The 16,181-nt window shown below is 39.5% G+C and overlaps 1 protein-coding gene across 1 annotated transcript; it reads right to left on the bottom strand.

Moving 5' to 3' along the window:
* Positions 1-536: 536 nt before the first annotated feature.
* On the bottom strand, positions 537-15,752 carry LOC138596984 (cullin-5-like). The gene is made up of 19 exons (XM_069668481.1): positions 15,727-15,752; positions 14,163-14,272; positions 13,205-13,304; positions 11,273-11,449; positions 10,672-10,813; positions 10,418-10,563; positions 9,964-10,044; positions 9,617-9,710; positions 9,273-9,403; positions 9,025-9,132; positions 8,869-8,933; positions 8,609-8,741; positions 8,354-8,485; positions 7,719-7,842; positions 7,154-7,329; positions 6,663-6,824; positions 6,168-6,286; positions 5,672-5,795; positions 537-4,553 (listed from the first exon to the last, which is right to left on the bottom strand). Exons 1-19 carry the CDS (start codon positions 15,748-15,750, stop codon positions 4,359-4,361), a joined length of 2,343 nt encoding a protein of 780 aa, XP_069524582.1. The 5' UTR covers positions 15,751-15,752; the 3' UTR covers positions 537-4,358.
* Between the last annotated feature and the right edge of the window lie 429 nt (positions 15,753-16,181).

The following is a 16,181-nucleotide window of genomic DNA, read 5'->3' as shown; positions in this document are numbered from 1 at the left end:
ATCATACTCTGACAAAGTAAAACATTGGATGGTTAGTCATCTGCATAAACTCAGTGTAGTAGTGCAATCCAGTACAACAGTTTTAGCATAAAGTCTACTTTTCTGATACCTCAGATGTTTTAGGTGTTCATCTGACATGGTCTTACAGGTGTTAATTAAGTTATGTGTTAGAGTATTGAGTTCATACTTAGTGAGAGATGAACTGGACTGCAAAACACTGAGGTGTTTCAAACAGTCTGCCCCTTTTTGGGTAGACAGGAAAGAAAACATTGAAAACTTAAAATAATGTATACAAATCACAAAAGTGTGCCTAATAAATTGACCTGTGAATGTAAGTCTTTAGACATGCTTTCTGACACATCCTGGACTTCTTGAAGTTGTTGAGTGAAAAAGTTATTGAGGCTTGGGCGCAATTTGCAGTCTAAATTTCCGAACCAGTTTTGAGAACTGTTTAAAACCAGCTCTGGGACCCGGAAAATTGTGGGCTCGACAACTTCAGCTTCAAGGTTACACAAAAACTGAGACGGAACAGCGGCTTCTGGGAACATCTGAGTTTAGATTTCAAGTAGAAATCTGAAAACACTGTAACTTTATTGTTTTCTACACGATTATAGATTATATATTGGCAATACAGACCTATAATCTTGAATTCCTTGTGCAGAGGATTTTCACAAGTTCACAAGGATCGATAGATAACTCCAGATTTTAAAATCATTTTTCAATGTTATTTCATACACACAACTACACCTCTAAAGGGTCTTTCAAACCAAGTTTCTGTTATTGTTAAAGCTCAAGAAAGTGCTTCACCCACCAGGTAACAAAGCAGATCTCAATGTGGCCTCTTTCAGGCCTTCCAACTTGTGACCACCAGGTAGGCTCTGTGGATGTGTATTTTTGTTTTAAATGGTTTTTTAAATGTTGTTTTGCATTCTGGTTCATTTTGTGGTCCATACATCCACAGTGCCACATTCAGCCAATGTTTTGGGCTTAATTTTAATTCCAATCTAAACAGAAACGAGAGGCAGAAAGTCCTCACAAGAAACAAATATATGGATAAGATAGTATGCAAATGATTTAGTTTATATTTGTTGGAGAAAACTGAGCACAGCAATTGAAGTTGTTGATCACAGAAAAAAAGAAAGGATGTATATTCAGAGAGTCCTAAATTACTGGGACTCATTTGTCTGTTCTCCATGTATCCAAGAATGTTTCAAACTTAAAAACAGTAGATCAAACTGAGCCTCGCTGTGCATAGAGAATTCAACTGCATAATGGGATTGACAAAAGGAGTTTGTTTCATCTCAGGTACAACAAGGCAGAAATGTTCAAAAATGCTTCACTGCATCCAGAAAACAGCTGATAACAAGACAACTCCTTTTCTCCCTTTCTTTTTCAAAGAAGTGTGTTCAATGTTAATCTGATTATTACCAACATCATGGTCTCACAGAAAGTGAAGGGCTATTTCAGCGTTTTGACAAACTGCAGGTTTGAATTAAATTAAATCAAACAGGGGAGAGAGCTGCAGTAAATAAATACTGTTCAATCAGCTCTATGAATGTACGCTAAGAGAACAAAACATTACAAGGAAAAAAAAATGACTGACAAAGAAAGTAACATTCTTCATAAATATAAAATAAATACAAAAAATTTTATCCCACACATTCACTGTTGTCTTTCCTCTTCCTCACTGATCACAGGATTTGGTGTCAGATCGACACGATATCCAAAATCAGAGAAGAAGAACACATCTCTCACAAAATAAAAGTCACAAAGTTATACAATAGCAGTGCTTTTATGACTGAGGGTGAAATACATCGATTATTTTGAAGGAGGTGTCCTCATGTTTTAAAAAAAATACAGTGTTTTTGACATGCACTCTCTGAGAGTGCCTGTGGAGAAAAGCATCATAAGTGCAACTGATAAAGTCCTCATGAATCTAAAAACTGAACAAATGTTTCTGCAGCAGACCGTGTGTTCTCAAGCCAATGTTGATCTGACTGTAGTATTTCGGTTGTTTTCAAATACTTTTTTAACAGCCTTAATTCAGCCACTGGAGGAATCACACAACCACCAAGTGTCAGCTCTCTTTAACTGCATTTAAAACATTTAAAGCACTTTGCCACGTGGGAAAGTAAAGAGTCAAAGCCTATAATAAAGACCTCAAGAATCACAGCTGTGGGAAACACAGAAAATAAAAGTATTTTCAGTTTGTAAGGTTTTGTGCAACCTGCCCCAAGCTATCAAACAGTTTGTCACATGTGAGTGTTCAGGATCAAGACTGCGGTTGCAAGGTTTTCAGACTTTGAAAAGTTAAGAAATGTTCAGCTTATCAGCTTCAGCTAAATGTTGGAAGGAGTTTCATTGATATTGAGCTTTATTTCTTATAGTGGACTGGCCTCCACGACAAACTTTCACTGAACGAAAATATAAACGCAACACTTTTGTTTTTGCTCCCATTTTTCATGAGCTGAACTCAAAGATCTGAGACTTTTTCTACGAACACAAAAGGCCTATTTCTCTCAAATATTGTTCACAAATTTGTCTAAATCTGTGTCAGTGAGCACTGAGATAATCCATCCACCTCACAGGTGTGGCATATCAAGAGTGGCCTTTTATTGTGGCCAGCCTAAGGCACACCAGTGCAATAATCATGCTGTCTAATCAGCATCCTGATATGCCACACCTGTGAGGTGGATGGATTATCTCGGTGCTCACTAACACAGATTTAGGCGTTTATATTTTTGTTCACATTGCCTTTGAGAATAACATCTCAGTAATTTGCAATAATTTGTAGTGTATAGCTCCTCCACTGAGGCTAAAAATATCAACCAGAGAGGACACTCAAACAGCCACCAGATAATTATCATCATCAGCAAAACAATTAAAACTAATGGCCGATATGTTATCTTCCACCCAATGGCTGCTTTGCCTCAACACATTCACTTTGACAATAAGTGACATTTCTGTTTAAAAGCGTGGGTTCTGTTGGATCTGTGAGTTTGGGCACAAAGGGAGAAGAGAGGGCAACACACACCAGAATGGCTACATGAACTCTACAATAGTGTAGAGTGTTCTCGTCTGGGAAATATTCCCTGGAAAACAGCAGCTCATTTCATTTATATCGTAATAAAATTTTTTTAGATTAACAGAATTTTCCTGGTGCTGACATTGTGAAAAGAGTGACGCTCTGAGAGGGGATTATCAGGGTGAAAATCTGGTAATGGAGATTCAATCTAGTCTTTTTAAGTGCTTGTGTTTAAGTGTGTTTCTTTTTTCTGGTGTACCTGTAGGTACCTGGTCACAATTCTAGACATTTCCCTCTTTTAAGCGTTCAACTTGTATTTAATCTCACAGTCTTCATAGCACAGGTCTTTACACACCAAATAAATAGTTTGCAGAATGATTCTTTCCCAACACAGGCAGGGGTCTCCAGACAACACCTGCCTGCCTGTTGAACAGCTGAACCTGCCACAGGGGATATACAGAAATCAGGGTTTAATGGGTGGCTGGTCTTATTCTCCCAACCTTCACAGACACAGCCACAAAGTGTGACAGATCCTCCACTGAACGAAAAAATAAACAAACAAAAATCATAAAGCAGCATGCTGTAGAAAGTGCACACATACACACATCTAAAAGACTAGATACATACCATGCACCCAAACACACGCACACACACACACACACACCCTCACACACATACAAACACACAATTTGGCAAAATACTCCTCGGTAGTCTCAACTAATCCCTCCCTCCGTGTCCGTGCCTCCTGTATGGCAGCTTTCACTTGCAGATTTTTGCATTCCCAGTTCAAAAATAAGACCGATGTAGAAGAGAAGGGATGCAAAATGGCTGCTGCTAAGATGGCAGCTGTGGCTTAAGTGAAAGCAAAGGATTGATATCAGCTTGTAACATTTGTCCTCCCTTTCCTCCTCCCTGCTCCTTCTCCTCTTCTGCAGTCTGTTGCTGATGAAAGTAAGGCAGGAAGTATTGAATTTAATAATGTCACTATTTTTTCTCTTCTGAGCTGCAGGCAAATGGCGTCCGCTGCAGTCCCTCTCCTCTGATCGACACTAGACGGCAGCAGAGACAAACAGACAGTCCAATGACTCAACTCTACGCCTCAAAAAGACACTCCGGTAACACACAGGTGTCTCACAAACAAAAAACACTTTGCAAACTTCTGCTGGAGAGGCTCTTCCTCGTCCTTGAAAACGCCCCCTTCTTGTCCTCACCAATATCCTTTTCCTCAAACAAATCCTTCAGATCATCGTCCCTCTCCTCTTGCAGGTTTTTAAAGCGCTGGTCGCAGGAGTAAAAAACAGAGCAAGAAAGCGCTCACTCACTCCCTCACTTCCTAGGCCATGTAAATGAAGGTGTTGATGTCAGCCTCGTCCCTCTTTATGTACTTGTGTTCGATGAGCCACTCGATCTGCTCCTTGATCATCTTCTTTTGAGGCAGAAACATGTTCTTCAGGATCTCCACCAGCTCCGTCTGCAGCTGTGCATTGCTTATCCTCTTCCTCATCTTCATGATTTGAATGATGGCCTCCTGGACAAGAAAAACAAAGAACATCGAAATTGTTTTTGGTTGCTGTAATTGTTCCTCCCATTCATAACTGCAGTCTACACATTATTCTGTGAAGTATTTCAAATGTAAAAGATCAAGGACAAATTTACAGTCCTCATTCTGTGGAAAAATGTTAGTTATTATGAGGCATCATCTAATCAAAGGTCATCTTCCGAAGTCAGGCTTTTCTTGTCTCTTTTTATTTCACAAGGCAATCTTCTCTTGTTGAGCCATGTTGGTATAAAAAGACTTACAAAGGAATATTGTAATACAACACTCAGTTTGGAAAGATTCCCTTTTCACATACCAGATGTCTCATTTAAGCTTCAACTGGTCTTAAAAATTAAAACAAGGACTGTGGATTTCATCCCTCATCCTTTACTTAACATAGTAATAAGGCATCACTTACAGGCGCTGAACCTATGTTACAGGCTTTATCTGTCAAATGTTCTGAGGCTGGAATGATCTTCCCAATTTGCTGAAGTTGGCAAATTCCAAAGCATGAATTGTTTGTTTTGTTTTTGTATTGCCGTGCAAATAAGACGAACTTACTCTGTCGTATAAAACTAAATTAGTGAGTACTTGCATGCCACTAGATATTGTACAGAAAAATGTGTGATGTACAGTTTGTGTAAGTCCATATTTCAATCATGCAAATGCATCAACAAACGCAGAACAGTATATCCTGGTCACACGCGCTGTGTGGGGCTCTCCAAGCAAACCTGCTATTTTGGGTAATCTATCGGGCTGGGTGATATAGAATATACATGGTGAATGATGGTGATAATTAATACACACACTCTTAGCCAATCATACCACTGGTCAGAGTGGCAACATGAGAAACATCAGAACCAGAAATCTTCAGTCAAAGGCAGATATTGTGGGTTTGTTGATGAAGATATAAATAAGTAATTAAAACGTAGTTTGATGAAGCTGCATACATGTTTGCATCAATACGATGCTATTTCAGTCATTATTCTGTCCCTCCTGTTAAACAGTCACATAATACCTTATTGATGTGATTGCAGGCTGCAAATGTATCCTCCTCTTTTACTCCACATTTCTTAAACTTGAAGACAATGTGAGTCGTATTTTTGTACCTGAGTTCTGAGTATTCTGAGCTGAACAATTCCTTCATTCTCCTCTTCTCTCATTCGCTCTGTGGTCAGCTGCAGCCGACCAATCAGATTGATCTTTCCCCGCTTCTGGACCTTGGAGTTTTTTCTGAGATAATGACCGACACAAAGACAGGACAATAATCAAAATATTCTAATCTCAACAGTCATTTATGGAGAAGCATCATCAGTTAACAATATGCAAAGTTAACAACATGCACGGTTAGACATAAGGACATTAAAATGCTTGTTAAGTAATTTGTGCATAAGACTTTACTTTTGAAGTGCATATTTATACATTGATATAATGATGTCGATAAAATCTTGGATCAATTGGAAAACACATTCCTTCACACAGGTTTTAAGGGGGAAAATTTAATCCATCCTTTTGCTATGGGTTTTACAAAAAATCAATAAGACATAGTTTCTATATATTTGTTCCTATGTTGTGTGAACACATAAAAATAAACACATAACATACATGAGTGAGAACTCCTGGTTGACATAGAAGAGCGTGCTGTCTGTGAAGTCTTTGGGCGAGGTAACTGGAGGGTCGTAAGACAGCACCTGTCTCTTCAGCTTGGGGAAGGCAACCAGAGACTGCACAAAGAGGAGAGACGGTACATTTAAACATATGAAACATCATCAGTTCCCAAGTCATAAATATTGCCAACAGTTGAATGTGTGTGTGTTTCCTTCTGATGGATGCAACCGACCAAGTATACAGTCACCTATCATTATAGTACTACTGATACTGATATCTTGATGCCAAACTGACTGTTGATTACTTTATAACAATGCTCGGTTGCTGGCAAGCTCTCACGAATAGTCACCGCGGCTGTGGTATGAAGGCAGTGTGTTCTTACCAATGAGTGGCAAAGTGTGCCACTATCTAACCTCAGGGACTATTTAAATCTGAACATTTGTTGCTTCAGTGGATTTAAATAAAGCATTGGAAACATTTCATTGGCCTGACCCAGAGTGTACGGCGTAGCTCAGCGTCAGGCAGCTCTGTGGCCAGTTTCAGGTTCTCAAAGCTGATTCTCTCTCTGGGTCTCTGGTTCCAGGCGAACAACACTGCCAGCTGGAACGTCGTCACCTCCAGGTCGTACTGTCCAACCTCGTTTTTAAAAGTGATCTGTGCAGAGGAAAGAAGAGTCAAAAGAAAAAGATGAGTGTCCTCTCGCTGGCCAGATGTTCAGCTTCAACAATGCTGCTAGTACACTCCATAAGAGTGTTTGTCAGATGGTTCCATAAGTTTGGAAACCGAAGAGATGATGAGAAAAAAATAAACAATAAGGACACAGATTAGTTGAGGAGAGCTGAGCAAGATTATGAGGAAGATGACGTTTTTGACAAAATATTCCAGAAGCAACAAAAACTGCAACTTTTGACCAAATGATATTCTAATTATTGGCTCTTTATCGCAGCAGGAAACCTGAATCATCTACTTTATAGCTCACTCACAATGCCGTTGGACATGAGGTGATGCCAGTGGAGTTTGCGACCGCTGTGATTCCTCTTGTAGAAGTCTTCCACCTCGGGGATCAGATCCTCCAGCTCCGTGGGCAGCGAGACAAAAACCTTCTCACTGCTTCGTGACCAAGCTCCAGCATTCAGGATCTTAATGTTCACACTGTCCGCTACGGGGAACAAGGGGGACAAGAACTCTAATAAAGTGCAGTTTGAAAAACATTCTTTCATCAAAAATAACATGTTGGGATGTAAACTGAAGAAGTTATGTGGATTTTACTTTAATCGAAAAAGCACAGTGTCTTTGGTGTCTAAAAAAAGCTCCTTTATAGTTGTGTTCATTTTCTCTCAGGTTATGGTGTCTACATTAAAGAAGTAATAAAAGGGACACATGACTTCAAAGTGTTAATGTTCCAATGATTTGTAGTCTTCTCAATTTGGTTTACCTGTTTAAAATTGATTGAAACTAAATGGCAGCTGTGTGTGTGTGTGTGTGTGTGTGTGTGTGTGTGTGTGTGTGTGTGTGTGTGTGTGTGTGTGTGTGTAGACGTAGTAGTACCTGGAAGTGCCAGCTTGTTGTGTTTGTGCATCTCCTTGAAAACCTGATTGAGGTCCTCTGAGACTTTGATGTCCTGGAACATCCTGGCCAGCTTGTTCACGTAATCCGCAGGCATCCCTACTTCCTAGAACCGCACAAAAGAGAACTGTTCGTTATTCCAGTTTCTTAGACATTAGGTCGGATAGTGAACCAAAGTTTTGAGTAACAAACAAAATGTCTCCATGGGGAGTTTCCAGCACCGACTGGACTGAAGCTAGCACTACACAGCACTTTGTGTGCCTTGATGGTGTGTCGCAGTTGTGCTTCTTTTCAGGAACCAATGAAAGAGACCGCTGTGCTCCTCATCCACCGTCTTACACAATGTGCTTAGTTTTCCTTCTTCTACTTTCCCTCCTCTTTCTGGAACAGCGCTAAATACATGTTGATATTTTGTTCTTTATTTTAAAATATATATACTTTTATCCAAAGATACATTTATGTTTCCCAAAGCTAAGTATGATTTTAAGTATGATGAACCACCACTGATATACTGGAACTATCATACTGGTGTTTTTGATCCCCAGCACAGCTCCTACATTGTTAAATTATTGTCTGTCTGAATGTCGGACAAAGAATTTAAGAAGAGAAGAACTCACTCTCAGCCACTCCACCATGTTCTCTTCAATCTCACTGTCTGCAGAAATGTCCAGAATCAGGCGCCTGGTCAGGTGAGCTTTGTGGTAACGCATGAACACATCTTTATTCTGGACGTACTTCAACACCAGGAGCTGCAAGGAGAGAAAACAATACAAGATATTAGTAAGATAATAGAGGAAAAAGGGAAAGGGACTGAGTGGTGTGAAAACTGATCACCCTTGGGGGCTTTTTAGTAGAAGCCAGGCGAGACTCACCACTTCTTTGAGTTTTAGCTCAATTTCCTCTGAGGTGAGTTTCTTGCTAAGAGGAGTTTTCCTTAGCAGCATATCACAGTAGTTTGCCAGCAGCTCAGGACACTTTGACTCTGGCTGAGTCTTCATACCCACACTGGTTGGATACAAACACACACAGACAAACAAGATTGCGACCAGTTTTATTTAAAAAAGACAGTCCTGCATTCTCGGTTTTGGACACGATCGTTCCACATTTACAAGGACAAAACAGATCCACTCACCCTTTCTGTTTCAAAGGTAGCTCCAGTTTGAAGATTGTAGCGTCATTTACAACAGCCTTGTAGGCCTGTGCAGAAAGAGAAAACAGGTACAAGCCAGATTAATTACTAAACTATATTCCTCAGTAGTGCAGGGCTTTGTAAGTGAGATAGACAGACCTTATCTCTCGCTGTGAGGAAGCGAGGGTCGTCCTGGAAGGCCTCCTTTACAAGCTTACTGAAGCGGTTAAACAAAGTTAACAACTGCTCCACGTACTTCTCAGAGTCCTGGTCAAACACACACACAGACATTTGAAACTACTGTACATGTTGTAAAAGCTTCCCTCCATAATTTACTGGTTAAACACAATTTCCACTACATACTGCATGTCCTCACTCTAACTAATTGTTGAAGTTTGTGCACGTACAGTAGTGATAGTCTCGGCAGCAGCCACCATGTCTGCTAGTCCAGCATTGATGATATGTTCTTCCAGGTCTTTCAGCATCGGCTCGATCCCATTGGGGACCTTGTCCATTAGTGAAAACATCAGGTGCAGCTCTGCTCCAGGAAAAGAAGCTTGGTTAAATCCAACATCCAAACGCTCGTCAACTATGACTGTAGTTCACAAGTTGTACAGCTCTACTGGCCCCTCTAAGCAGAAGAACAATCATCACTGGTAGAAGCTGCTTCTATTGTTCAAGCTCTGTTGGCTGATGCAATGTCTACATCATCTGTATCTGATGGTACATTTAGATTAGCAGCAGTACTTACTGTCTGTCTCATTTCGTTTGATCATCCCTGGACATTCAGCGAGGATGGTTTCTTTAAATGAGGTCACCAGAGCATTCACACAACACTCCATAAGCTGCAACGCAAGAAAGCACAGAAAGCAAGGACTCAGGATATAAATAAACATTTGTCTTTACTGTCTTCTAAAACTGATTTATTAAAACTATGACTGATTACATTTTAGAACAGCAGTGATACATTTATGTGGTCGACATTATCATCCAATTTAATCTATCGCAGACTTGTAAATACAGAAAAATAAATTATTGAAGACATAGAAACTAAACATGAAAATAAAATCTAATAGTGAAGGTAGCAAATCAACTTACTGCTTGAACAGAATTACATTCACGACGTGTCTCTAGATATCTAAGTGCTCTCTTCTCCTCTTCTCTCAGCTTTGCATCTGCCTGCAGGGAAACGCACATTAACACAAGGTTAGACAAACACAGGCACACCAAAGACAACAACTTATATGCTCCTCACGTCGGTCTACACTCTATGTTAATGCTATATTAAGGTCAAAGACTCTGTGCTTAAAAAAGCATCTCGAACTACAACAGGCAAGTCAGAAGATTGGATGCTTTTCTGCACTACAAATGCCAGTTTTCAGATTAACAAGTTGGAGCTCTAACCGTCTGTTAGCCTGTGCAGTTAGCAAAGGAGCAGCAGTTCTCCCTTTACCACAGTATTACTTTGTTATATTCCTTTTCACATTTTAAAACAACCTTTTCCTTCATACTTAAACATGTACTTAAAATAATCAATATTATTGTGGCTTACATATTTCATATAGTTCTGGACGCCATTCTGTTGCAGGTAGGACGGTGCCTGTGTTCTGTAAAACCTCTCTGTGGAGTCCAGGTATGCTTTCTCAAAGTTATCTCTGTAGATCTGCAGCTTGTCCTCCGGGTTTGAACACAGGTTCACTGGTAGGACAAGACGGACAAAGAACAGCACAAAAAGTAGTCATTGAATAGAGTGTTTTTTCGTGATTAGAGTTTTAACTAATATCATATATACTCTGTCTGTCTTACCGTATGACTCTCGTACGCCTATAACAAGCTGGGAGTCGAAGGCCTCCCCCTGCCTCTCTGCATGCACCAGCTTCATGGCGCTGTCCTGCAGGCGACTCTTAATGTTTGAAAAGATTGACTCGTTCCACGTGTCAAGCATCAACTGGGAAAAAAAGTGGAAAGGGCAATAATGAATGCACATCAAGGGCACAGAAACTGTCTTAAATAATAAGTTACTCTCCTTTTTCTGCCATCCAAAAATAGTCAAGACCAATTTATTTATGAGACGCTTTTGACAAACTTCTTCCATCTGCGCACTGAATCATTTTCCCTCCTCACCCACAACTTCCTGCAATACAGCACTTTGTAACAAAATGATATATATGTTTACTGAGACCCCTTCCACACAGAAATCAAACAAATACAACGAGACTCATACTTTGAGCTGTTCTCTCATAGGAGGATTTTTAGGCATGACCATTACGTCTTGCCGCCTTCTCTTATGTCTAACGTCATCCCATCACCCCACCCTTCCTCCTTTTCTTTCTTGTGCTTGTTTTTACGCAGCTCTTGGCTCATCTCTCAATTCATCTCTCAACTTCCTCAAGCTTCCTCTGCTCACCTTGCGTACGATGCTGTCCTCCATGTTTGTTTTCTTGTTGCTCCCCTGTTTGCCCATCAGCGTGATCTCCAACTGACAGAAGGGCTTCGGCAGTATGTCGCACTGGGTGAAGAACTTTCTCCACTCTACAATGTAAGCTTTTAGCAGTGCTGTGTCATCCTGGTGGCTCAGCACCCGCTGCCATGGCAAAAGATGAAAGCAAAAGTTAGAGGTGGTGGAGATATACTTTCAATAAACACTTCTGAAGCACCTTAATGCTTTGTTCCGCGCTCTATATGTCTTTTTTGTGTATTTCCAAAGTCGAAAATGGACGAAAACATTCAGCTTGTCCAAGACTTCCAACAGTTTACATTAGTTGAAGCATAGGAGCTGTTCAGGGCCAGGACTGCTTGTGCAGATCTTATGAAACCTGGTGGAAACTAGCCATCCTTGTTGAGGACGCTCAAATAATCACAATTCTAATTCTAATTCTAATTCTAAAATTCACAAACTATAAATGCTGTAAAACATGTAATGTTTGCATTAAGTAAAGAAACAACAAAAGTCATAACCCAATATCATTTGTTAAATATCATTACTGGTCTGATTTGGTTTGACAGCGTTTTAAACGTCTTTGTCGTCATACAAACAGCCACCTCACAGCATCAGTATGTAGGGGGCCCAGTGAGGGGGTCTCCAAAGTGGACCACAACATCCTCTCTTCAAATCAAACTAGCAACATTTGTTGCATCTCTCTCACTCTCATTTCCAGCTGTCATGCTGCCATCAAAGCCTTGAGAGAGAAGCAGCCCCCTCCTCTCACAGTGAATCCAGAGATATTTCAACATTATGATTTAACAAAGCAAGATCAAATTACGTTGCCTGTTTTATATAAGACTGTTCACAAAATTGGATAACAAAGACAGAACCTTACATTGAGAGTTTTATTGCTTTTTGCTCATATCTGGTATGTAAAGTGTTTTGCTGGATAACATTAATTTGTCTAACAAATGGCATGTTTGAACTTTATAAACATAGAGTTGGATTGCTGGTACCATTATAACCGTTGCTGTACGAGGGCTTTTTAATCACTTGAAAGATGAGGATTAAGATAATACATTTATTACCACTTAGGGGGAGGAGGTAACAGGGACAGACTCTCTCACAAGCGGTAGCCACTAATTCACCTCACCAAGTTAATAGTAGTTATCCTCCTTTATTCAATAGTAATATTTATTTATTTCTCAAAGGGTCATATGTGCAATAAAAATCTGTCAATGTGCAATAATCTCTCACCACAGTGCAATAACCTAATTTAGTTTAATCGAACTAAATACCAGGTCAATTACCCACTGTTTACTTGTATATTTTCTAAGAGTGTATATTTTATATATTTTGTTATCTAATTTTGTACTTTTTATATATATATATATATATATATATATATATATATATATCGATAGATAGATATATTTTGATCTTTATTTTTTACCCTCTGTGTGCTGATTCTTTCCTATTGTATTGTACTGTATAAGCTGCTGGAGACTGAATTTCCCAGAGGGAGTCATCCCAAAGGGATCAATAAAGTTGAGTCTAAGTCTAAGTCTATGAACTCAGAAGGCCGAACAGGAAGCTCATTTCTCCTACTTGGTCTACATGTTCCCCTCGTACTGCTGCATGTTAATCTGATGGCATTAAGTTTGGTCTTGTATCATGTTGGAAGGGTTATAGGAATGTTTTAGGTCCCACCTGGAAAGTTTGCTGCAGTGACTTCTTTTATTAAAAGTGACTATGGTGCCTATTTAGATAGTAAGCAGATATGTTAAAGTCCCATCAGATCCGGGTAAATGTGTGCAAGTTCAAATGTCAAAAACAAACAAAAAAGCCAAAAAAAACTAAAATGGAATGCAAATGAAACCAATCAAAAGAGACTCATACACAGTTGTTACTTACAGCCTGTGCTTGTTTGATAAAGTCTAGGATATCCTCTTTGAGGGCTTGGTGGATTTTGGCTGGTCCTTTATCATCCCATAAACACACAGCATGGACATCTCTGCAGGGAAGACAAAGAAAAGGAGGGAAAGAAGGAACTGTAAAATCACTAAAGCTCATTTAAGTTCATCATGAACTGTGAAAGAGGACATGTTTAGAACTGTGCAACTGGTTTGTATAAGATTCATATTTGAACCCTGACTCAACTTTTCATTTTTTGTGTAGCTTTAATAAACTTTTCACATCAAAGTCCGTGTTGCTCTCCTGGGTTTTTAATGAATATGTCTCAAACCAAACACGTTCATATACGTGCAGAAATATCTCTTGAAATGTGATCTCTTCTTTTCCAGAGCTCTTGGAGGAGATCAAAATTAATCTCTCTATGTTTTGTTGTTGCTCTCCTCTTCCTCTCTTTCTCAAGACCAAGAAAAGGAAATCACCAACTTCCTCTTCTTGACCACGTTTTCTCTGCCAGTTTTTCCCTTTGTTAATTAAAGTTAGTCAAATAAGACTAGTCAGTTTTATTCATATAGCCGATTTGACAAAACAGAAATTTGGTTAAAGGGTTTTTTGAAACTGCACATCACCCGTATCTTTACACCACTGGTTTGGATAAAAACCAAGCACCCAAAATAGTCTTAACAGGAATAACAATAAATCGATTAAACACATTGCAGCAGGATAATGTAGGTACACCCGTTTGTAAAAACTAAGCCCTTCAACTGCTGATGCAGCAAAATAGCATGCTATGGTTTGTGAGCCATGTGTTGCACCATTCTTAGCCAAGTAATGCGACTGTTTAAAGGATCTGAAGCAGCAGCATTAGTAGTAGCAGCTGTGCTGGTCCTTCATGGACCGCTCTCTAAAATAAGCCAGAAATAAGAGAGAAAGGAGGGACAAAGCAGAGGGCATCTCTTACGAGAACAAGTCGAACCACTGTTGCTTGGTGACGGCCTCCTGTCTGAGCAGCTTGAGAACGATGGGCCGCATCAGATCCCACTTGTCCTCAAACTGCAGGGACCCCTTGTTCTGAGAGAAGAGATATTGGATGAGGATGAAAACAGCAATGAAAATATAGGTGTGAGGGAGGAGAAAACAAGCGCACTTAGAGATAAATGGAAGGATACATATGTTAGACATGTTTTGCATTAAGTAGAGCTTATCACTTTTGAAGACTGAACACCTCGTAATGTGACAAGAGTGGGAACCTTGCATTAAACAACTGGTTGAGTTATATGTGGAAAAAAGGGGAGGAGTATTTACTTTCCACTGATCTCACATAAACTCTAAATCAACCTGTCCTAAAGCTTCAGTTAAGCCAATTCATACCTATTTTCACTGATCATCCTTGATCCCAAAGGCCACATTTTTATCTGCTTCATCACACTGAACAACAACATAATCATCACACATAATAAAACATTATGAATAGCAACAATAATCTTTAACATTTTTAAAAGCTTGGGATATTGTTATGTAGTTTTAGAGAAATATGATGCACACAACACAAGTTTCTTATAATGGATGTGAAGGGTCAGTGGGGTTTAATAGGATCATCTGCCCACTACTGTACTCAGCAGCCGCTCCAACTAAATATCAGTAAATGTATATAGTGTAGCTTTCTCTTTATCAGGACCTTGTGGATCTCTATGAACCTTCATGTGGTTTCTGTGGCCAAATGTCTTTGACAGTGACCAGGGGAGGGGGCGGGCCGCCTGTCAACGCTGCCTACCTATGTAGCCTGTACATCTACCTGGCCAGTGACTGACTGTTTTTTTTTCTTTCACTGGCGAATCATGTTCACATAAGAACTGAACAGCAAAGTCCATACATGCTCTTTTTATACTTAAATAGGTGATGCTTTAGAGAAAATTGTGGACACAGACGATGTATTCTGCAGGTTCATCTTGAGAGGAATGCGGTTTGCCGGCTGTTGAATAGCTAGCTAGCCAAAACAAATGAGCTAGCATGTTAGCAACAATTAGCCACCACAACTTTGATGTTGCGCGGCGGATGGGGAAAGGTGTCCTGTGTCAAAGAGTATTTTCCCTTTGGTCAGTGTTCCCCAAGCACCCCAGTGTTGGGTTAAGGTAATGATACAGGTCTTTTTAGTCAATAGTTCGTCGTCCCCAAGATGCCTGTTATGTTTGTGGTTACAGCTAAGGTTTGGTTTTGGTTAACAATCATCGGCGAAGACAGCTTGCAGTCCGGTTTGAGGATTGGGTCTGCTCAAGCCACTCGAAATAAAGCGTTTTGAAATAGACTCCGACAAAACACCGGACTTCAACAACGACAACGGTGGACACTGTGACTTCAGGCACCTATTTGTGTATTTGTTTTATGTATTTACATTGCCAGTGTTTAAATTACGTACACTAAACGCTGAGAATATATACACGCGCGTATAGTTAAAATATGTGCATAAAAAAGTGTTAAAATCTGCACACAAATATGGGAATGTGATATATTCAAGTGCTTCTTACCTTTAACAAATTAGACGTCGCCATGTTTCTTCAACTTATCACCTCGCAGACTCTCGCGAGAACAGGCACTACAGTTGGCTCAGGATTAGGTCATTGTAACGCACTGAAATGTATTTTCTTGGAGCTAAAAACCAAACAAATTAATTGCCACTTCCCTCAAATTGATACGATTCTTAACAGACCCCGTTTTATACCATCTTTTTATTTATTTAGTTATTTTTGTAACTGTTTTTACAAGCCCTACCGCAGTTAGGATTTGGGAGTTGAATTTCTTTAAAATCAACAAATAATAAGATACAATTAAATCAAATAAAATAAATTCAAGAGCTAAAATAATCTAGCAATTACTGGTTATTTTTTATATCTTTCAAATTCAAAGTCATTGGACTAACCCCACTATAAGTGCAGTTGAGGAGGTAAGATTGCTCATTTAAATACAATTAAATTACTCAAAA

Source organism: Semicossyphus pulcher, unplaced genomic scaffold (genome assembly GCF_022749685.1).
Source record: "Semicossyphus pulcher isolate SPU_LCO1_2020_fin unplaced genomic scaffold, fSemPul1.0.p SCAF_19, whole genome shotgun sequence".
Classification (NCBI taxonomy): Eukaryota; Metazoa; Chordata; class Actinopteri; order Labriformes; family Labridae; genus Semicossyphus; species Semicossyphus pulcher.
This window is presented reverse-complemented; position numbering and strand designations above follow the sequence as displayed.

Excerpts from the sequence above, each read along its gene's own strand:
- LOC138596984 (XM_069668481.1), bottom strand. The coding sequence starts at position 15,750 with ATGGCGACGTCTAATTTGTTAAAG. Across the intron at positions 7,330-7,718 it reads CAACAAGCTGGCACTTCCAG|CGGACAGTGTGAACATTAAG; the intron begins GTACTACTACGT and ends TGTTCCCCGTAG. Across the intron at positions 6,825-7,153 it reads ACCTCATGTCCAACGGCATT|ATCACTTTTAAAAACGAGGT; the intron begins GTGAGTGAGCTA and ends TCCTCTGCACAG.